The sequence below is a fragment of the Pseudorca crassidens genome, chromosome 13 (genome assembly GCF_039906515.1).
Source record: "Pseudorca crassidens isolate mPseCra1 chromosome 13, mPseCra1.hap1, whole genome shotgun sequence".
In the NCBI taxonomy this organism is placed as follows: Eukaryota; Metazoa; Chordata; class Mammalia; order Artiodactyla; family Delphinidae; genus Pseudorca; species Pseudorca crassidens.
Window position 1 is genome coordinate 21,656,793 of NC_090308.1, and position 24,075 is coordinate 21,680,867.

Below are 24,075 nucleotides of genomic sequence, written 5' to 3' on the forward strand. Positions count from 1 at the left end.
TTGAACCTAGACAGTCTGATTGCAGTGCCTTAAATACTACCCCATTCTGCCCTTCTAGTTAGCGAGTAGACCAGCATCTTGATAGTCAGTGAGGTAAATGTACGCTAAGAGTGCAAAAGTAAAAATATTCATGATCAATGCCAAGTGATGACTTTTTATATCACGAGGGTCATTGATGTCAGCATTGCCTTACTCGTCTTGACCACCATTCAGGGCAGAGACAAAAGTTTGTTGCTATGTTGCCTCCATGCTTCAAGCTCTAATCCAGGAACAATCTTTTCCCCTGGTTTTCAGTGACCTTCACATTTACATATTTGACATAAGTATACATAGAATCAGCTCAGACCTCACAGGTATTTAGCAGTTAAAATGACCACTTCAATCAGTAAGGAGACAGGAAAGAAAGAGTGAGAAATTGGAGAGAACAAGTTAAATTAATATTTTATTGTTTACATCTTGGGTAAAGAGATTTAAGCCTAACTCTTAATTACTTACTTTAGTTACTGTGTTGAGATGAGATTCTTAACAAAAGGTAGAGTGATTGGATGTTTAAACTTATTATTTGGTAAAAAATATATATATATATATATATATTTTTTTTTTTTCCTACCTAAACTTCTAAATAACAAATAACCTCTCTGCACCTTTCAACATTTGCAAAAAATTTCTCTTTGTGTTTGGTAGCTGAAAAAGTGCCAGAAATTCTAAAACTAACCCTTTTTGAGGTTTTGGGATGCCCAACTTTCATGAAGTCCACTTAGGTCAGTCACTTAGGTCAGTCACTTAGTCCTGAGGGGTTTCCATGTCCTCAATTGTTGCACATGGTGGTGGACTTACCAAGATCCCATCTGTGTTCGATGTCTGAGGGTTTATGAAGCTCTTTTTCAGTCGTTAATCAAGAAGAGTGTTTTCTCAGGTGCTGGGCACACACACGTGGCATATTCACACTCATTCATTATTTCATTCATTTATTCATATTTATTTATTCATCCATTCACTCAACTGACAAATATCTATTGACTTCCTACTCTGCCAGCCAGTGTCCTATATCCTGTGGGACATTCAAATGACTTGTTTAACCTTCAGTATATTTCATATGTGGTTGAATATATGTAGTTAATTCAATAAGGTAAGGAATCTGTATCCAGATATTAACTAACAGTTTGATCTTTTAAACTCTACAACATTTCTACGATCAGTATAGATAAGTTTTCATGTTTATAGTAGAAGATCGCCACAGCTGTTCTTTTAAAGAAACAGTAAAAAAAAAAAAAGAGTATATAAAGTTTTTTTAAATTGTTTTAAATCTACTATTCATAGATAGTGGCTTATATAGTTCATCATCTTCAGAGTTTTACTGAAAAATAAAAGATAAATTTATATATTTTATTGTATTATTAGATATAATTATGTTATTTAGATATATTTATCAACTTAGATAAGTTTTACATATATTCTGGTGCAAAATATTCTTTTAAATAGCCTAATAAGAAATAGTATTCTTCCTAAGCCTGTTAAATGCATTAAGTACTCGGGGAAAATAGCTGTTTAGACTCAGCAAGCCCCTCAGCGACTCTAGCTCCCTCACACCCATCAGATGACCAGCCTTCTACTTTTCTGAGCAGATTAAGAACATCTTAAGGGGAATTCTCAGTTTCTTTTCTATCTAAAAGGTCATCTTGCTTCATTATTCCTTCCTCTCCTCCAGTCTAAAACAGAAGTTTTCATTCTTTCTTCTGAAACCGATCCTTTAATTTATGCCTTTGAGTTCCCTTTTCTTTCCTACTTTTCCAAGAGTTTATTCCCTAATGATCTTATCACTTGTATCTTTTCCCCTTTAGCTTCAAGCCTTCTTTATCTTTTTTTTAAATAAATTTATTTATTTTTATTTTTGGCTGCGTTGGGTCTTTGTTGCTGTGCGTGGGCTTTCTCTAGTTGCGGCGAGCAGGGGCTACTGTTCGCTGTGGTGCACAGGCTGCTCACTGCGGTGGCTTCTCTTGTTGCAGAGCACGGACTCTAGAGCGCAGGCTCAGTAGTTGTGGTGCACGGGCTTAGTTGCTCCGTGGCATGTGGGATCTTCCCAGACCAGGGCTTGAACCCGTGTGCCCTGCATTGGCAGGTGGATTCTTAACAACTGCGCCACCAGGGAAATCCCAAGCCTTCTTTATCTTAAAGCAAATTTCGTCTCAATCATGTTTCTTTTTCAGGTAACACATTTGTAGTTTGCCCAAGAAGGGATGGAAAGAGATGAGATATGTGTGAACTTTCTAAAATGTCTGATCATGGCAGTCTCTGATGGCAATCACTGTCTACCAAATGAAGTTCCCTTACCATCTGTCACCACCTTTCCTTCTCAGCCCTCACTCCCATTACCTCAATATGCCAAATGTTCTAGTCACACCGGCTATTTCTTCAGCATCCCCTGCTCTTCTCTGTTGCACAGTGATATGTTCATATTAAATGCCTTTCCTCTGCATCTCTACTTACCAAATCCTAGCATTCTTTTAAGACCTAAGAGAGTGTAGCATGCCCAGTCTCTTGTTTCTGTACTCCCATAATATCATTTTATGCCTCTGTAGCTTTTACAACTTGTTGTTTATATGGTTTTCTCACACACTGGACAGCAAGCTCTTTGAAAAAAGGATTCTTGTCTTATTTATCTTTGAATTCCACACGTGTACATTATTTTGAATTCATACTTGGTGTCATTGAAATGGATATAAATTATTAGATGGATAACTGAGACAATAATATCTAGATTCAAACTCAAAGTAATATGAAATTTGATTTCCAATAATATTTTATTTCATTACATTAGTATATATAAGCTTTGGAAAAAATATCATTTGACTGAGTGAATGAGCCAGTAGATGAAATTCTGGAACTGTCTGACAGAGTTTGCCTATTAGGATATTATAAACACCTGCTTGAAACTTGAGCATTTTTCTAGCCTTAAACTTTGTAGGTGATGACATACTCCAAGATGAGGCTGAAAATATAAATGCCATCCAGAGTTTATCAAAGTGCCAGGGGAGTACCTGAATAACCACATAGCAGAGGTGATTATAAAACTTTTCTGGTTACGTCATTGGGATGAAGCATGGCTTCCATTTGAACCACTTACCTCTGTTGAGTCCTACCTGGTTGTTCAAACCCTTCTTGAGCATATGCTTTCTTAAACTCTGTTAATAACTGATATTCAGATTATTTGTTGTTTTCTAACTTTATGTCCATTTCTAAACTCTTGAGGTTTGGTACCCTGTCGTTTATTTAGCCTGTTGCCTCACCAATCCTTGGACAGCGTGTAATCAAGATTTGAGGCTGGGGCTTCCCTGGTGGCGCAGTGGTTGAGAGTCCACCTGCCGATGCAGGGGACACGGGTTTGTGCCCCGGTCCAGGAAGATCCCACATGCCACGGAGCGGCTGGGCCCGTGAGCCATGGCCGCTGAGCCTGCGCGTCCAGAGCCTGTGCTCCGCAACGGGAGAGGCCACAACAGTGAGAGGCCCGCATACCGCAAAAAAAAAAAAAAAAAAAAAAAAATTTGAGGTTGTATACCTCTACACTGGCCCATGAGTCAATTTCACCATTCCCTGTAAAGCTTTTCAAGAGAAGAGACAGAATTGATTATTTCAGCAGCTCCGTTCCTAACAGTGGATGGGGCCCATCTGATTAGGTTACACGAAATGCCATAGGCCTTGCCGTGATTTCTTTTTGAAGGATCTTTATTGTATCGTGGACCTAGGGGAGGGAGACTGAAAGCACTTTTTTTCATTACATCTGAGAATCAGTTGTAGCATGAAATATTGGAATGGAATTCAAGTTTTCAGCTGTGCTTTCATTACTTTTGGTATTATTTCCATTGATGTGGGAGGCTCTCCCCTAAGAGATGGATTTTCCTTCAGGCAAGGTCAGCCTGTTTTATGCATACTCAAGAATATAATGCATATTTTATCATTTGATTTCTTCATTCTCTTTGTTTACATACTCCAGAGTTAACATTGGCTTTTCTGTATGCTAATGTTGGCACGTCCAGGAGTAAAAGGAGAATTGGAGAAAGAGTTATGACCTTATTTAAGTATACTGAAATAGTAACCAACTAGTAGCCATAAGTGCCATAAAAGATAAAACTGGAGAAAACAATACCTTGGAGTTATGACTTTGTTATGTCATATTTCTCATTAGAGTACAGTAGTCAAATAGTCCTCCTTTGGTTTTATCTTCCAAATATCAAGTTAAAGAATAAATATTTAAGATAGCTTGGCAAGAAGGAGTTATTTACCTGCCATAATGTTATTAAGAGATAGAATAGAGGGAATTGAAAGGAAGGGAAAGAAAAATGAAAGTGAGAATATAAAAATAAAATGTATCACACATGAGAAAACAAAAAAATTTTTTTTTAATTATACAAAACGTCTAATTGGCCCTGTTCTTTTGCAAAAGCAAGTCAGCAAACACCATTCTGCAAGAGAAGTAGTACCTGTGGAGATGGGGTACCATATGTCTATAGGCCTTGTTGGTGAAATTTTGATTTTATGAACCGAAGGGCTTACCTCCATTGACTGTCGATGAAAGAGCTGTCCTTGCTTTGGGAATAAAAATTGATAAACAGTTTAATGGAACATTGGTTTTTAACTACTGTTATTTTCTGTTCATTTGACTGATTACCTTTAAGGTATGGATCATAAATGTCTTTGCTCATTCTAAGTTCAATTTTATTTATTCTTCATTTTTTTATTCCTTTATTCATTCAGTCAGTTTCTGCAATGGGGCCAGATTAATAAACTTTAAATAAGATAGTAATATGGATAATGGAAAATAGTTGACTTGAAAGGTTGAAGACCTAAGCTATAGCCCAGACTCATCTATAACCACCTATGAGTGCTTAAGCAAGTATTTTAACTTATCTGGTTCTCAGCTTTTTTTCCTCTATTATTTGGCTGATGGATTCAATGATTTCTAAAATCTTTCACAATACTAAATACTCCCTATATGATTTAGAATAAGCTCAACAAGTAATTGTGATAGAAGTGGATGGTTATATATTTGCTCCTAAAATAAGTTAGTCTGATGTCAAATATGTGGTCAGGAAAAAAAAAAATCTCAGTTACAACCCTGATCTTAGAAAACTTGACATGTGTTTAAGAATACACGTGGGGGAGAAGTTCGCATTGCCAGTACCAGACAATCACAGTCCAGATGCAGAGTACGGAGCAGAGAGCACTATACGATCCTGAATCATCAAAGAAAGATTAAATTATGTTCAGGAAACTATAATTAACTCAAGGAGAAGGCTAATGTACTTTGGAAAATAATCACTAGCAGATGTTAAAACAAAAATTATTTCTCTGTCGTCTTTACCTAACAACAAGGTTGTATTAACTAGAACATTCACCTTATTCCTAAGCTTCCCCATGAACCAACCTTTCACCACACTAAAATAAAGTGTATGCAACTCAGGAATGATAGTCTTATGTTTTTATTTCATCTGATAAATGTATTTATCTCTAAATCTAACACTGAGAACTGTGGACTTTAGTATATTAGCACACATAGTTTTCTTTAAAGACTTACTCAGTATCACTGCCTCTCTAAAGCCTTTTCTACTTCTTTTGGTAGGGTTGGCCACTTCCTTGTTTGTGCTCCCCCTGTACTGCGTTTATATTTTTCTCAAAGTGCCTAAAACACTTTGTTGCACTTATTTGTTCACAAATGTTTCCCTTCTAGGCTCTGAGCTCTTAACTATAGAGCTTGCCTTTTCCATTTTTGTATTTTGTAAACTTAGCTCATTTTCTGACAAATATGGACATTCTATAAGTTTCTAAAAGTATCATAAAATAGTCAGAAACCCTAGTTAAGGAGGCTTAAGTTACAATCACTAATTCACATGTACCTACTTTTTTGTGCTTTTAGTAGTTCTAATTTACTCAGTGCTTTTATTTTGTATCTTTTCTGTGCTCCAGCACTGAGGACCTGCTGAGAAGTGGCAATAGACCAAAGGTAGCTCTAAGATCATTTTTACGGCAGTTTCCAGAACCGGAACCCTAAACAAAATGGCAGAGTAGGCGAATTTTGACTCAGTTTGCCCCATCCTCCTCTTGTGAAAACTCCTTTTTCCCAGACACACTTTTGACTTTTCAAAGCCTTCTACTTAGTTGTCCCAGCAATGAATTGCCCCATGCTCCCAGATTAACACTCTTTCCCATTCCTACTTGTATCTCTTTAACCCTTTTTCATCTTCTTTACATTCCGAACTCAATCCCAACATTTACCTTCATATCATAAATGTTTCTAAAGCTCTGAGCTTATAATCAAATCATCATACTGATCAGGGTTTGTGTGCGTGTGTTGTATGTGTGTGTGTGTATGTGTTTGTGTGTATCTTCCCAGCCTATAACTGCCTTCTCTACCACCTCCTAAGTGCCTCTTACCTTGCCCCTCCAGGTACTCCAGGTGGAACAGTGACCCCATTTAGAGTCTTTTTTTGTAGCAGGGAAAAGCTGCCTCTTTTGGTACACTTTGATAAAGTGTATCTTTTTTTCTTTTTTTTTAAATTTTTATTTATTTTTATTTTTGGCTGTGTTGGGTCTTCATTGCTGCGTGTGGGCTTTCTCTATTTGCAGAGATCTTCGTTACGGTGCATGGGCTTCTCATTGCGGTGGCTTCTCTTGTTGTGGAGCACGGGCTCTAGGTGCCCAGGCTTCAGTAGTTGTGGCTCGTTGGCTCTAGAGCGCAGGCTCAGTAGTTGTGGCACACGGGCTAAGTTGCTCCGTGGCATGTGGGATCTTCCCGGACCAGGGTTCGAACCCGTGTCCCCTGCATTGGAAGGCAGATTCTTAACCACTGCGCCACCAGGGAAGCCCTGATAAAATGTGTCTTGAGCGTGCATTTATCTTTCAGTACTCTCCTCCCATCTTTACCTAGTGCTTTTGAATCCCTTCTACTCCCTTCTATAAAAGAAGTATCTCTTCTCTAGTATATGTAGAGTGGTGTTCATTCTTTTAAATGTTCCTTTTAACTAAGAACTATAAAGATCATATCTTGTTTCCAGGTCCTATTTGCCACTTTTCCCATAGAGTTGATGCACATAATTATTACTTTTAATTGTGACAACTCTCATCCAAAGTGTAACTGGAATATCTTATTGGCTTTTCTACTGAAATTATGATCTAGTTTGTATGTGTTTAACCTCAGTAAAAGGAGTGATGAGAGGCACTTATATTTGCGTGAGAAGTTTGCCAATAAAGCCTTAACCGTAGTAAACCATTAAACCATAACTTGTCTTAAAATAATTTGGAAGAATAGAGAAATGAAATAATAAAGAATCTTACCAACAATGGATATTTTTTAAAAAATCTGTCTCTGCCTATCTATCTTCTATCTACCTACCTACTTATCTAATCGTAGCTCAACATGACCTTTGCTTAGCTTAGTAATAATAACCTGTAAGCATCCAAGAATAAATATCTAATGCCAAGGATTATTTTTCTAAAAATGGAAAGACTGAGAAACAATAATGCTTAAACTTTCCAAGTGTTTGTTACAAATAGTAGATGGAGTATTGGAAAATATTTTAAAGGCACTCTCCTATAAACCTGCAGACAACAGAAAAATCAGTCTTTACTTTGTTAGTAAAGTGAAGGATAATTTTCACCTCATATTTAGGAATGAATTTTAAATGACTTGGGGATATTTAACAAGATCTGTTAACACAATTTTCTGAAAACTTGTTAATTTTATTGAATATTAAGTTTTCATTGCATAGTGATTTCTTATGAATCTAAAAACCTAAAAGTAAAGTTTAAAAAAATGAAAAGTCTCTCTTTCCTTTATTCCATTGTTTAAAAAGTATGCTATATGAACTGCTGATTTCTAGGAAACATAAGCATGAGTTATAATACCAAATTCTCAAGAACTGTTTGAGGAAATATTTTTCTTTTATTTTGATGAAGAAACTGAGGCACAAAAACTCAATTAAAATTAATGCAAAAACAAATTTCTGAGATGGTTATCTCTATGTCTTTATTTTAATAGTAACAAGAATTACCTCCCTTGTAGAGGCCACTACTAATTCAACTGCAACAAAATGATTTGTGCAAAATCCCCAAACTTGGTGTCACATCTTTCATGTTAATATCATTTAGATCTTTGCTTTAAAATCACACTAATTACCTGGAAGTTTCTGTGAGGTAAAATATAAGTACAACATTACGACCACCGCTTTTTTGTTCTTCAAGGGAAAACCAATCATTGAAGAGGTCATGCATAGTAATCCAGACAACAGAAACAATTTTCAAATCCTCTGAGTGAGTGAAAAGAGGGATCTTCTAAATCTAAAATTCCAGATATATGTGCATATCATGAGACAACTATTTTCTATTTCCAGGAGCCATAGTCCTGGAGATTAAGACTGGAAAAGTAGAGTCGGAACTGGGAACACTGCCCCTGACACAGCTTGTCTGGAGGACTTACGTGCTCTCTTTTGCCTGTGGAAGCTGTTGGTAGAAATGATGGTTTCTGGGTTAGGGAATGGTTGGGTGCTTGTCTATATTTGCAGCACAGCTGGAAGGAGTGGGTGTCAGTGCTAGCCTTCTGAGGATTAAGTTCTCCTTTTCTCTTTTAAGGCTTAGTTCAATGACTGTGGGACTGCCAATCATAGGTAGTCACTGAATACTGCAAGTTGTTGTTCCCTATAAATAGCTGTATCTATAGAATCTTGGCCCATTTATGTCTTGGGTGAATTCTGTTCAGAGTGCAAAATAGCTCAGTGATTTATTCTTTTTTTTTTTTTTTTTTTTTTGTGGTATGCGGGCCTCTCACTGCTGTGGCCTCTCCCGTTGCGGAGCACAGGCTCCGGACGCGCAGGCTTAGCAGCCATGGCTCACAGGCCAGCCGCTCCGCTGCATGTGGGATCTTCCCAGACCGGGGCACGAACCTGTGTCCCCTGCATCGGCAGGCGGACTCTCAACCACAGTGCCACCAGGGAAGCCCTGATTTATTCTTTTTTATCTGCGAGATGCCATGCTTTACTTTAGCTTAGGTCGTGTTGCTAACGTACAGTTTTGTTTTGTTTCTTTAGCATTTTGACTTGATTTTTTTTTTCCAAAAGAGGTGCTCTTTTGTTTGTTAATATGGATGTGGTTAATTATCATATATATATATATATGAAGGACCCCACCACTATTCTCTCAGTGTTTAATCAATCATGTTCTTTGTCTTTGATGAAGCTTTCAATTTTGAGAATGGTAGAGCTTGTCAAGAGTCATTTAAGTGCCAGCAAATGGTTGATATGAGGCAAGAAGAACAAAGTTAAAAAAGAAAATAAATCTAGCTTTCACTTAATAATTTGCCCTTTGCAGCAACAGAATCTTATCTGACCACCCACATTCATCTGGCTGCTGACGTGGTTCTTGCTTCAATTGCAGAAGCTATTTTTGCACCTTTTGTGTCTTTTGAGGAACCGAGTGGGCCTACTTGCTTATAATGATTCATGTTGCAAAGTGCACAGGGTGTCCTGAAGTGCTACTGCAGTGATGTGCAGAAAGGAGGAGAAAATGAAAGCTAACTGCTTCCTTTAAGCATTTTGAACATTCACATGACGTGGTAGTAGATTAAGGCACATTTTAACTGTCCTGTCTTGATGCTTTAGTCCTTCCTATGAAACACAACTTGTCTGAAAGAAAGAGCAATGTTTTTAAAAATGGACAAATATACAATAGATATCTATGGATATGTAGTAATATTTTTATATGGGCCTTTTTTACCAGGAGATAAACCATCTTAAGATAGTTGACTGATTAATCTATTTGGATTAAGTAGTTTGACTGACCTTCTATGCTTTTTTTTTTTTTTGGATCAGACTTGAATAAATTAATTCTAAGTATGAGAAAGTTCCTTTCTTTGTTACTTTCCAGAGTTTGTTATGTCTCAGGATTTTACTTTGGTTGGTTTTGGCTTCCTATTTTAGAAATTAATTTTAGCACAGAACATAACATTACTGAAATAAACTATAGAAAAGAATTTTCTATGAGGTTCTTCATCCTGTGGAGTTTAGTTGCTGATGCACCAAAAGAAGTTTTGTGGGAATCTCAGCTTTAAGACAGAATTGTATCGTGGATTGCAGTGGCATAATTTCTAGTTCCAATACATCGTTTTAACTCTAGCATTATTTTCCAAATTGCTTCCACGTTTGCTGTTACAGACAATTCTTTTATAATGCAAGTACTTATTCAAAAGATTTAAACTATGTGAAAAGAAAGGAAATTTTTTCTTGAAAGAAAAAGTCTTCTCGAGAGATCCAGTTCCAGATTTTCTTTTCTCATGGAAGGCATTTCTATGAGTGAAGAATAAGCATGTCTGTTAAATTCACTACAAGTGTCATCATTTAAAAAATCTTCTTGTTCATCTTTTAGATTCCCAGAAGTTGTGCATGAGTTCCTGTGGAGAGAGTTGGCATCGTGGATAGCAAAGACGGTTATGATGCAGTTTTTTGATACGAGGATAACAGGTTAATAACTAAAATTTATTGTTTTATTCTATTGTTTTTACATTGAACTTGAAAAGCAGTTTTAACTTACTGCACACCAGTATGTGAATTTACTTTGTCTTCCAGTCTGGGAAGAAACAAGGTATATGCTATTTGGAGAGAAATATAGTGAAGGTTTTGTTTTGTTTTTCATAATAGTCCGGTTTTAATTATAATTTGCTTAATTGAGATAGCCTCATTTAAGAGAATTTCTTTCTGGCACAGTTTACTTTCATGCAAAATTCTATGTAGTAAATCCTAATAACGTTTGTTATAGAATGGGGACACGTTGCACCAGAAGAGCAAAATCACAATTGTAAAAAAATTGCCAAGAAAAATTTATGACAAAATATTAAAATTAGCATGCTAGAGTCAAAATAAGTCACAAATACTCTGAACAGATATGCAAACTATACAACTATCTGCACTCATTGTAGCCAACATGGAAAAAATATAGTTCAGTTTTCCATTAGGCTTTAGATGTCAAATTAGATTTTAATGTATGTCCAATTAGAGGGTGATCATCACAATCTCTTTACTTTTCTCCAGAAGTTCTCTGAATTGTTTGGCAGGGTTTTGTATCATATACAGTATCCTCCTTATACTGGCGACTTGCTCCGTTTAGGGAGAACTAAGGTTGTTATGGGAGTTTTTACTAATAAAAGAAGCATTTATAATGAATTTGGCTCTCAGGAAGGTGCCTTTTTTTAATCATCCTGTGTAAATAAGTCAGTATTCAGCTGGGCTCTGGCACTGGTCATGGTTTTTCGGTAGACCCTTGTTTCCTTCATCCGGTACTCATATGTGGTAGTGACTTGTGGGTCCGTCAGCATTAAAGCAACGGTGCTCCGAGATGCTCATGTATTTCCTAAAATATTTTGTAGTTGATCTATGGCATTTTGAAAGCAAATATATGGAAATGGCCTCTAGCTTTTTGTCTAGTAATTGCTATCAGAAGACATATATTTTTTTACACGTGTAATACCACCTAATTCTCAACAACAAAAACCCAAATAACCATTTTAATTTGTTTGAAATGTTTTATTATTAAAACATTGGAAGCAGAGAAGTAGTGTTTGTTGCCCATCATTTTATACCATTATTATCTAGGATGTTATTATTTAATGCTCACTTGACTTTTGCCACCACTCAAGTAATGATTAATTTCCTGAGGTAAAGTTTTTTTCTGAGATAGTGTTTTTCTAAGCAAAAGGTCCCAGATTGACAGCCCTGGATACTGTAGGCCTTTATTCATCTGCAGAGCTAGGCTGCCCTTCTGCCAATCCCACCCAGCTGTTATCCTGAAGAGACCTCTGTGGAGGTCTATAAGGGAGGCTGTTTCTGTGCCTTTCCTTTCAGGGCCTGTCTGAGGAAATTACTTAACTGGGTGCCAGATTTATTTGAGTGGGACTGAAGCGTGGCCAAGGGAGTGGGCACACTTTTAGAAAAATGGCAACTCTTCCAAGTAATATCATTTTCTTTTCTTCTGCTCAATTCCCTTATTTCCATTACCACTGAAATAGCCACGCAGAGGGTAGTGTCTTTTTCAATATCACCCCCCTCTGAAAAATGCACTGAGCCTGCTAGACAATGCCTGCCTTTCTTTACCAACCGAAGGACTCCTATGGGCTGGAGCGTCATCCACAGGAAAGCCAAAAGTCATATCCTCTTGCAAAATATCCTACTCCTTTCAGAGCACTCAAAGGCATTAGGGAAAATCTTAAATGTCAATGTGAAGCTGTGTTTGGAATACCGTTCCTTGGTTGGCAATGGATGCCAACAATGAATTTGCGCGGGTTTGGTTACCATATAAAGAAATCTCAGAGAAGGAAATGATAACTGGCTGTTTTCTTTTCATGTGAGGATTGCTCGAATATTGCATTTTTAGACATATCAATCAATTGGGAAAACCAGAGATTTACTTTTAACACACAGAGTATGAAAAATGAAATGAATCTACACAATCATAGAGAAGTAATGTAGCTGTAATGAACCACATTACCATGGCTCTTTATAGCTCCAAGTAGATCTTTATTGATAAAATTTTGGTAAAATTGCAGGTATATACAATAATACATTTGATGGTTTATAATAATATTCTGAGATCCAAGGAAAATATTTCCCTATCTTATAAGCATTTTCATACATTTAAGTAATACAGCACAAGCCCAGGAATTTACGCCATTGTTGGTAGAGTAAGATGGCTAAGTAAAAGTATCACCTAGCAAAAAAAGACAAATGTCATTATCAAACTTTGGCTTAAACTTTGAAAGCCTTGTGGATTTTCAAGTGAATTTTTTTCCCTAAGTGTAAGTTGAGGAGAGCAGCAAAGAGACTTTGAATACTAGACAGACATGCCATGCCCAGGAATAGATCTATGGTGCCAACAGTCTGCACTGCAGAATTTTTTTCAGTTTCCAAGATAAAGCAACTGAAGACAAGAGATTAATGAAAAGAGTCCATGTTCTTATTGGTTCATGAATATGAACCAGTATCCCAAAGGACCCATTACTCCTGTTTTCTCCAATCTGCCTTTCTATACGCCTCAGAAACTCCAAGAAGGAGAGTGATTTTATGGATAGAAGTTAGTTGAAGGCTGTCCAAGGATGGTGTTGGAGAGAATAGTATATGCTCAGATATGTTTAAAATCTCATGTAAAGGGTTCATGTGAAATAGGAGTGATTTCCAATTCCCTAGTAATATTCTTAATTAAGCCTTTCACTGAAGTGAAAAGTTAGACACTGTAGTTCAGAGGAATGTAGACCAGAGGTGTCCCTGATACTTCTGGGATCTCCAGCTCAGACAGAAGGACAGAAGCTCTTCTCTGAACAGCAGTAGGGAGCATGGCACTGGGTTTATCTAATTTCATGATGAAATGGTAGGACATCTTAGGCAGGTTTGTCATAGAAATTTAGAAGGAGGAGGTTTTCCTGACCAAAGCTATTTGCATAATTGTCATTTTCTACTGGGATCAAAGCTGTGAATTTTAAAACATTTTCTGGATAATAAATGCTATTGGAGTACAGGACGGTCTTCTGTTAAGATCAGCAACATTGATTTTTTTAAATAAAATTGTAGGCGTGACTTTTTTGACGAGCCCTTTTCTAAAATTTAAACCCATCAAAAATTAAATAACTATTGTAGATAATTTTTGTTCTGACCATTAATTGTCTACTTTTGAATTTTATGTAAATCGCTTTTCTTCGTCTCTGATCTGTTCTTTAATAGCAAAATATTATTGCTTTTCCTTGAAGTTTATTTGGTGATTCTCTTTTTATGATATGTCCTTAGTGAATAAGAATTGTATATGTCTGGTTTAGGGTGTAATAGTTTTAATTTTTTACTATAAACCATAAAAATTAAATCTGATTTAAAAAGTTATTGCTTTGTTGCTAAATGAAAACACTACATTCTATTTAATTATTAAATATAGTATCCCAGGCCTGTTTTTTATAAAATTTTATGTACATGTTTAACTTGAAGTCCGTGTTTTAAGCAAAATTATATATTTTATGTAAACCAAGGAATGGGAAGTGACCATATGCTTAATTTTCACTTGTGAGGTTCTTACTTTCCTTAAAAGTAATGCGTCTCAAAGAACAAAGTAAAACAGTTGTATGTCATGAGAATTAATCATGTTCTCACGAGGAGCTGTCTTCATTAATACTTTAATATAAAGATTTTGAACATCATTTACACTATGGGTTTGTTTGAAATCCATACAAAACTCAAATATTCTCCCAGGACCATGAAATATTCAAGCATTGGAAGTATTGGAGTCAAGTGAAAATATTTAGGAGAAAATGTTCTTGAAGATGTATTATTTTACATTGTGATAAAACTTAGCAGTGGAGCTGGGGGAGGCAGGTGCTAGTTGGGGAGGTGAGACCCCTTAGCCTTGGCGGTCTGCCAAACCTGGATTTGATTCTGGTTCTGACCCTAAGTATCATCCTCAACTGTATGTATGGGTAATAACACCTGTGGCGTAGGACCGTCATGAAGCTCTATACCAGTATAACTCTACCAGTGCATGTAATAAGCACACAGTAAATAGCAGTCATCATCCTTGTTATCACCATCAACAGAACTGCATACATAGATCAATACCATGATAAGATAATAAATATGAAAAGCAACCTAGAAGTTATTCAGTTCAAGCTCTGACTCTGAATTAAGGAAAGATGTGCAAAAGTTTCTGACTTGAATTGGAAATACACTGTACTTCCATTTTGGAGGGTGTTACCTCTAAAGGTCTGACAGAGGTTGTGTCTACATGAACCTCAAGTATGTAGTTCATTAAACAAAAATTCAGCCAATTTGGGCTTAACGATGCTTATTCTTCTTATTTGCATTGAAGTCTAACAAAGCCATCACTTCTCCTTCAGTGTTTGCCTCTTTACCCATAGAGGGATTCATAGGAAAATCACTGTATGGGGAAAAATGTAATTCAATAATAAAACTTTTTAGCAAACCAAAGTTAATATGCTTGTTGTTTAGTTTTCTGACAACTGCTTTACAAACCTACTGTGCTTCATGGCTATTAGCAGAAAGACTTTTTGATTATAGATACCTTGCTACAAATACGCGGGGGCTTCTGATTTCTCATCCAAAAGATTTATTGTTCCTGTGGGAATTTCCATGTTTTCCACCCTTTCTAAGTGCAACTACTATCATCATCAAAGTAGCATTCTATATTAGGGACCAAATTGGTCATGGAAATAAAATCAGTATTTGAGTTTTAGTTTGGAAAAATACAGTACGTTTACATGGTGGCATCCTTTTTCTTAACCAGTATTTTATTTAAAATGTGAACATGCCCGGGTTAAAAAAATAAGCAAAAATAAAGATTACCAAAAATCATAAGGTTAAAAGTAGAAATCCCTTCCTGTGTCCGTTCTTCTGACTCCCTGGCTCCATTTATGTGATTTAACCAATGTAAAAGCTGGTTGGCATTCTTGCAGAAATTTTCTGTTTATTGCTTGTTTTTCTTTTACACAAATGGGATTATAAAATACATTCTAGGGTGCAATAAACTTTTTTTTTCACATCTAATGTTACTATCTCCTGAATGAGCTTTTATATTAGTACTTATAGCTATACTTACTTTTTTTTTAATGGCTGAGTTTATGACTGACTTAATCCTTGTACATATAACTTTGTGCATTTGTGTACATCCATGAGGATACATTTCCAGCAATGGAATTTCTGATCCAAAGGGTATGAGCGTTCTTACTTTGATAAGCACTGCTACATTGCCTATCAAGGAAGTACCTCAGCTATCGTCATAATTGATAGAGTTGAGCATTGAAGTTCTCAGAATCCTCTGGGTACGACATTGGCCATTCCCTTATGGAAATTGAGTATTCACTTAAAATCTGATAGTTTCTAAGTTGTCAAGTTTTCCTGAGCCATTCACAGTCATCTGGAGGACTCCTTCACTTTGCTGTCATGCAAATTTCCTGAAAAGGATATTTATACATTTAAATGTTTAAACCTATAGGTTGAATTTTTTAAAAACCCACTATTCTCAACTTTTTAATATCTAAAGAACTAGAACCAGGCTTATTGTGTCAAAAGTCTAAGATGTTTTAATATATTAATCTTATATCTTAGAAAATATGAATCTGAAGTTTAAAAAATTTTTTTCTCCTTGAGTTGTTTTTGGACACAGTGACAATCAGTATTAGGTTTACTGCTTTAGTTCAGTGTTTTCTAAAGCAGTTACCTGCTGATTTTTTAGAGCACATAACATTGTGAGCCCTACATATAATGAACGTTAAATTGACATTTGCATACAACAATGTTGTAGTTTAATGGAACAATCTTTCCTAACTGCATTTATTTTCTACCCAGGAAGCGTCAAGACAATCATGCCCATGAGAACTCTAAACCATTCAGGTAATCATTATATTTTCTAATTGTCCCCAAAATATGTTTTGTTGTCCACATTATGAAGGTTTTATAACTATTTTATTTAGATGCACTTTTCTGCCTTTTCCAAAGTTCTGTGACAATCTTTGATTCTTATAGGTTTAGTCTAGCTCTAATCACTCCTAATCACCAATTTTAAACTGTAAAATATATCTATATTTTTATTAACATTACATAGAATACATATGACATTTTATATTAACTGTTGTATTATATACTTATAAATTATATTATATATTTAACATATATTTTATATTAACCTATGAAATATATCTATATAGAGAAATATGTAGTACACTTAGCATGTAAGTCATAAAACTTGGTTAGAAATAGCTCTAAATTTATTTTAATGAAGCCTTTTAAAAATCTTATGATTTTATAAATAACATGTATCAAAAGTTTTCCTTTAAATGCTTTTCTGACCAAAATTAAGGGGTATTTAAAAGGATGACCAAAAGTTAAGCATTGAGGAGATTTATGCTTATGACTTAATGCTGTTTGCAATGAATACCCTTTCATTGTGGGATTAATGTAACAACCATAAAAAGGTTTTCTTGGAGTAAAAAACATTTCAATTTATCCAATTTCAGGCTGTTTATTTAGGAACGGTTTTGGTTTCTTGCTTGATAACTACTATGACAATCTCTTTGTGTTTCGTTCTCTTTCAGACCATTTTATCTTAGTGAAACTGGCAACTGAACTTTGCTCTAGTTGATGGGCAAAATTTCTCCTAGAATATTCATCACCCCAAGTTCACCCTAGTTGAAAATATTCAAATGCCATAAGAGATCTTTATAGATTTGCACTTATCTTTTGGATGGACATTTCTACAATGGAGAGAACTGTGTTATAGCCCTGGTCCAAGGACATTACCATCTAATGCCCATAGACTACGGTGTGGGTGTGGAAGGTTCCAAAGAGAAGGAACACTCAGCAAGTTTGCAGACACCCTGGAACATGGAAGCAAGCAAGCTTTGAAAGGCGCAGCTTTGAAGACACTCCATGAGTCTGCACGGCTTTCAAGCGAACTAGCACTTGAGACCTTGTGTAACAAAATGGACACTGGGGACACAGCTCTAGGACAAAAAGCTACCTCAAGGTCTGGAGAAACTGATAAAGCATCAGGTAGATGGAGACAGGAACAATCAGCTGTTATTAAGATGAGCACTTTTGGCAGTCAAGAAGGACAGCAACAACCACAAATAGATCCTGAGCATATCGGAAACACAGCATCAGCACAACTCTTTGGTTCTGGGAAACTGGCCTCACCTAGCGAAGTGGCACAGCAAGTCACAGAGAAGCAATACCCACCGCACCGTCTGAGTCCTTATTCATGCCAACATTCCCTCTCTTTCCCTCAGCACTCATTGCCACAGGGGGTCATGCACAGCAACAAGCCACATCAGAGCCTTGAAGGCCCTCCATGGCTTTTCCCTGGCCCTTTGCCATCTGTTGCCTCCGAGGACTTATTTTCCTTTCCTATACACGGCCACAGTGGTGGTTATCCTAGAAAAAAGATTTCAAGTCTGAACCCTGCTTATAGCCAATACTCCCAGAAAAGTATCGAACAGTCGGAAGATGCTCACAAAAAAGAGCACAAACCCAAAAAGCCCGGCAAGTACATTTGCCCTTACTGCAGCAGGGCATGTGCCAAACCCAGCGTATTGAAAAAACACATCAGGTCCCATACTGGTGAGCGGCCATATCCATGTATACCTTGTGGTTTCTCTTTCAAGACAAAGAGCAATTTGTACAAGCACAGGAAGTCACATGCCCATGCAATTAAGGCAGGATTAGTCCCTTTCACAGAGTCAGCTGTATCTAAATTGGACCTAGAGGCCGGTTTTATTGACGTAGAAGCAGAAATACATTCAGACGGTGAACAGAGTACAGACACAGATGAGGAGAGTTCTTTGTTTGTGGAGGCTTCTGACAAAATGAGTCCCGGCCCACCCATGCCGCTGGATATCGCCAGCAGAGGTGTCTATCATGGGTCACTGGAAGAATCACTGGGAGGTCCGATGAAGGTGCCGATTTTGATTATCCCCAAAAGCGGGATTCCTTTACCTAATGAAAGCTCTCAGTATATTGGCACTGATATGCTACCAAACCCGTCTTTAAATACTAAGGCTGATGACTCTCACACAGTTAAACAGAAACTTGCACTAAGACTGTCAGAGAAAAAAGGACAAGATTCTGAGCCATCTCTAAACCTTCTGAGCCCGCACAGTAAAGGAAGCACTGACTCTGGTTACTTTTCCCGCTCAGAAAGTGCAGAGCAGCAGATAAGCCCTCCAAACACAAATGCAAAGTCTTATGAAGAAATCATCTTTGGAAAATACTGTCGGCTTAGTCCGAGAAATACACTCAGTGTTACAACCACAAGTCAGGAGCGCGCCACGATGGGTAGGAAGGGCACCATGGACTCATTACCTCACGTTAACACCAGGTTAGATGTCAAGATGTTTGAAGATCCTGTTTCACAGCTGATCCCAAGCAAGGGAGAGATCGACCCCAGTCAGACAAGCATGCTGAAATCCACTAAATTCAACAGCGAGTCAAGACAGTCCCAGACTATTCCATCATCTATCAGGAATGAAGGAAAACTTTATCCAGCCAGTTTCCAAGGCAGCAGCCCAGTTCTCCTAGAAGCTCCTGTTGACTCTTCACCCCTTATTAGAAGCAACTCAATGCCAACTTCTTCAGCAACGAATTTAAGTCTTCCTCCTTCTTTGAGAGGAAGTCACTCATTTGATGAACGGATGACTGGTTCTGATGATGTGTTCTATCCAGGGACTGTAGGAATACCCCCTCAGCGCATGTTAAGAAGACAAGCGGCTTTTGAGCTGCCTTCGGTACAGGAGGGGCACGTGGAAGCAGAACACCATGGCAGGATGTCAAAGAGCATCACGGGTCCATCCTTGAAGGAAAAGAAATTGATTCCTGGGGACAGGGTTGGGTATGACTATGATGTCTGTCGGAAACCCTATAAGAAGTGGGAGGATTCTGAGACACCGAAGCAGAGCTACAGGGATGTTTCCTGCATCAGCCCCTTGAAACACGGCGGAGAGTATTTCATGGATCCCTCGGTGCCATTGCAGGGAGTGCCAACCATGTTTGGAACTACTTGTGAAAATCGAAAACGCCGGAAAGAGAAGAGTGTAGGGGACGAGGAGGACACCCCGATGATCTGCAGTAGCGTCGTCAGCACGCCCCTGGGCATCGCGACTTCAGATTTCGAGCCCAAATTGCAGATGCAGGAAGGAGCCAGGAGTGGATTCGGCCTGACGGGACAGGAAAACCCTTCTCATGGTCACTCGGAGCGCTTTGACCCGTGTCGACCCCCGCTGCAATCTGGAAGTCCATCGCTTGGGTCAGAGGAGTCACCCGCAGCTGCTGATTCAGACAAGCCGTCAGACGGAGGGGGCAGGAAGCCTCCCGGCAATGTGATCTCTGTGATTCAGCACACGAACTCGCTGAGCCGCCCCAATTCATTTGAGAGGTCCGAGTCCGCTGAACTCGCCGCTAGCGCCCAGGAGAAAGCCTCGTCACCTTCCGAGACCTGTGACAGTGAGATCTCAGAAGCCCCGGTGAGCCCAGAGTGGGCTCCGCCCGGGGAGACCACGGAAGGCGGGGGGAAGCCATCCCCTTCGCAGCAGGTCGCGCAGCCGCCCTACCACGCGCAGCCCCGCCTCGTGCGTCAGCACAACATCCAGGTCCCCGAGATCCGCGTGACCGAGGAGCCTGACAAGCCAGAGAAGGAGAAGGAGGCCCAGAGTAAAGAGGCAGAAAAGCCGGTGGAGGAATTTCAGTGGCCCCAGAGAAGTGAGACCCTCTCCCAGCTCCCGGCCGAGAAGCTGCCGCCCAAAAAGAAGCGTTTGCGGCTCGCGGATATGGAGCACTCCTCCGGGGAATCCAGCTTTGAATCCACAGGCACCGGCCTCTCCCGCAGCCCCAGTCAGGAAAGTAACTTGTCGCACAGCTCCAGTTTCTCCATGTCTTTCGAAAGAGAAGAAACCATGAAGCTTGCGGCACCTCCCAAGCCGGATGAGTTTGGGAAGCACTCAGAGTTTTTGACGGTCCCTGCTGGTTCGTACTCGTTGTCCGTCCCCGGCCACCACCACCAAAAGGAGATGCGACGCTGCTCGTCCGAGCAGATGCCTTGTCCCCACCCAACGGAAGTCCCAGAAATTCGGAGCAAATCATTCGATTATGGGAATCTGTCCCATGCTCCGGTGGCAGGGGCGTCGGCATCCGCATTGTCCCCATCCCGGGAGAGGAAGAAATGCTTTCTGGTGCGGCAGGCTTCCTTCAGTGGCTCTCCCGAGATCGCCCAGGGGGAGGCCGCCGCGGATCTGAGCGTAAAGCAGGAACAGCTAGAACATCTGCACGGCAGCCTCAGGGCCACGTGGCACCACGCCCCGTGCTCTGTGCTTCCTGCCCTTCAGGCAGAGGACCCAGGGAAGCAGGTGGTGGGTCCTTGTGCCCAGCTGAGCTCAGGACCACTCCACCTGGCCCAGCAACAGATCATGCACCTGGATAGTCAGGAGTCTCTGAGAAATCCCTTCATACAACCGACATCCTATATTCCAAGCAAGCACTTGACTGAACAGCCACATTTATTTCCACATCAAGAGACTCTTCCGTTCTCTCCAATCCAGAACACCTTGTTTCAGTTCCAATATCCTACCGTCTGTATGGTTCATTTCCCAGCTCAGCAGCCCCCCTGGTGGCAGGCACACTTCCCCCATCCCCTGGCTCCGCACGCTCCAAAGAACTATGGAAAGCCTTCTTTCCAGGCAGAAGTTCACCCCAGCTACCCCTTGGAGCCTGTGGCGGAGCACACTGGAAAGAAATCCGCTGATTATGCGCACACGAAAGAGCAAACCTACCCGGGTTATTCAGGAACATCAGGGCTACACTCCAAGAACCTTCTTCCAAAGTTTCCGTCAGGGGAGAGCACCAAGTCAACAGATACTCCCTCCGAGCAGGTTCTTCAAGAAGAGTTCACCTCAGCAAACGCTGGGCCTTTACAGTCCTTACCAGGAACAGTGGTTCCTGTTAGGATCCAGACCCACGTACCGTCCTATGGGAGTGTCATGTACACAAGCATTTCTCAGATGCTTGGGCAGAACAGCCCTGCCATTGTCATATGCAAAGTCGACGAGAATGTGACCCAAAGAACACTGGTAACCAACCCGGCCATGCAAGGGATAGGATTTAACATTGCCCAGGTGTTGGGGCAGCACGCAGGCTTGGAAAAGTGCCCCATCTGGAAAGTACCTCAGACCATACCCCTTGGCTTGGAATCCTCTATCCCCTTATGTTTACCTTCCACCTCTGACAGCGTCGCCACCCTGGGAGGCAGCAAGCGGATGCTTTCTCCAGCCAGCAGCTTGGAACTCTTCATGGAAACAAAGCAGCAGAAAAGGGTCAAGGAAGAAAAGATGTATGGACAGATCGTGGAGGAGCTTAGCGCCGTGGAGCTGACCAACTCAGACATCAAAAAGGATCTCTCCCGCCCACAGAAGCCCCAGCTGGTTCGACAGGGCTGTGCTTCTGAGCCAAAGGATGGCTTGCCGTCAGCGTCATCGTCCTTCTCCTCGCTGTCCCCCTCCTCATCTCAAGACCACCCGTCCGCCAGCGTGCCCTTGAGGGAGCCCTTCCCTCCAAGCTCCAGGGCACCCGCTCTGGGGCAGAAGTCCAGTGGGCCTTCTGAAAGCAAAGAGTCCTCAGATGAGTTAGACATTGACGAGACGGCGTCTGATATGAGCATGAGCCCGCAGACTTCCTCATTGCCACCCGGGGACAGTCAGCTGGAAGAGCAAGGGAAGGGCCAGAAGCTGCCTGCTGGCGTGCTGGTCCCCAGAGCGTCCGACCCAAGCGGGAAAGTGGCAAATTCGACTCTTCTTTTCACGGACGTGGTAGATTTCCAGCAGATTCTGCAGTTCCCCAGTCTGCGGACAACAACGACTGTGAGTTGGTGCTTCTTGAATTATACAAAACCCAATTACGTGCAACAGGCCACCTTCAAATCCTCGGTATATGCTTCATGGTGCATTAGTTCCTGTAACCCAAACCCATCAGGATTGAACACCAAGACCACGCTGGCTCTTCTGAGGTCCAAGCAAAAAATCACCGCAGAAATTTATACCCTGGCCGCTATGCACAGGCCTGGAGCCGGCAAGCTTACATCATCAAGTGCTTGGAAGCAGTTTGCTCAGGTAACAAATATTGTTTCTGAAAGCACTCTGTGTTGTGGATTTGATTGCTGAGCAGAATACGTAGTGAAGGACGTACGGAAAAAAACATACAAGTAAAATGAAGACCAGAGCTGGGGAGGGGGTCCTCTGCAAACGGGCCTTACCCATTGACCCTGAACTTAGTTATGAGGGGTCAGTACCAGTCAGTACTTAGGAAAGTACCAAGCACAAAGTATCTCCTCAGCCGGGTGCAGTGAAATTCCACCGCAGGGGCTAATTCCTTGGAGTTTCTCTCCATTCCAACCTGTGTTAGTGACCTAGCAGACCAACTTTCCTTTGATGTGAGGACTTCAGGAAATTGTGAAATGAGGACATAGAACAGGGAGTGGACACAGGAGAGGAAAGATCAGGAAGGAGGCTGCCGGGTGTTAGAACTGAACTTTGTGAACTTCTGAGGGAGGGGTTGTTCCCATTGGCTATTGTTTTATTAAAATTTATTTTTAATATATTTCTCTCAAAACTCATTTTTCCAAGGGATTAGCAGGTTCGTTCCTACATGAACAATTATTGCCTTACATGTAGGATTATAAAAATATTAATAAGGGCCACTTTGGAATTTATGCTAAATTAATAAAGAGGTACATGGAGGTCTTAAACAAAAATATATAATAAATAAAATATAAAATATATTTACTCACTTCAGTTACCATTTCTCCTTAATAATTTTTGAGAATATTTTCTACACGCATAGAGATTGCTTGAATTGCTACTTCCAAAAACAGAACATGTTTTTAACATTGTTATTAGTGTTGTACAGTGTACGTGCTAGTGGGGTCTTGTTGGGTTTTTTTTTAACAGAATGTTGAATTTATTCTGTAGAAACTGTCATCTTTTCTGATTTTATCCCTGTTGTCCCTTATTTTATGTAGCCAGCCTATGGCCTTTTAGCATGGAGTTTAGGCTGATTTTCAGAGATCATGGAAGAGTGGGATGTGTGCGCTTCCTCTGTGTCTTAGGGAATGCATACGAAATGATTCTCTCTTTTTGGCCTACAGATGAAACCTGATGCGACCTTTTTATTTGGCAGCAAGCTAGAAAGGAAACTAATGGGAAGTATCTTAAAGGAAAGAGGGAAAGGAGATATTCATGGAGATAAGGATATTGGATCCAAACAAGCTGAGCCCATTCGAATTAAAATCTTTGAAGGAGGGTAAGGAAACACATGTGCAAATGTAAAGTATTCCATTAAATTCAGCATAAATGGTCCTGAGTGTCTGCATGGAAAAGTCGTATCTCCTCTGGTCTGAAGCATAAAGCAAATTCCTTTTTCTATACACATTTCTGAAGTCTGTCTGGTAATAGATAATGAGCTCGTGCCCTTGCTTTCATGACTTGCTTTTAATGAAAATGTCCCTATT

The 24,075-nt window shown here is 39.7% G+C and overlaps 1 protein-coding gene across 8 annotated transcripts in view; it reads left to right on the plus strand.

The window, feature by feature from the left end:
• The window catches only part of HIVEP2 (HIVEP zinc finger 2), a 193,004-nt gene that overhangs the window by 149,051 nt on the left and 19,878 nt on the right, over positions 1 to 24,075 (plus strand). For all 8 annotated transcript variants that reach the window (XM_067701902.1, XM_067701900.1, XM_067701903.1 and 5 more), the window contains 4 exons: positions 10,411 to 10,505; positions 16,377 to 16,421; positions 17,123 to 22,678; positions 23,713 to 23,867. In XM_067701902.1, coding sequence (XP_067558003.1) covers positions 17,510 to 22,678; positions 23,713 to 23,867 — 5,324 coding nt within the window. In that variant the 5' untranslated portion in view covers positions 10,411 to 10,505; positions 16,377 to 16,421; positions 17,123 to 17,509. The remainder of the gene's footprint in view (positions 1 to 10,410; positions 10,506 to 16,376; positions 16,422 to 17,122; positions 22,679 to 23,712; positions 23,868 to 24,075) is intronic.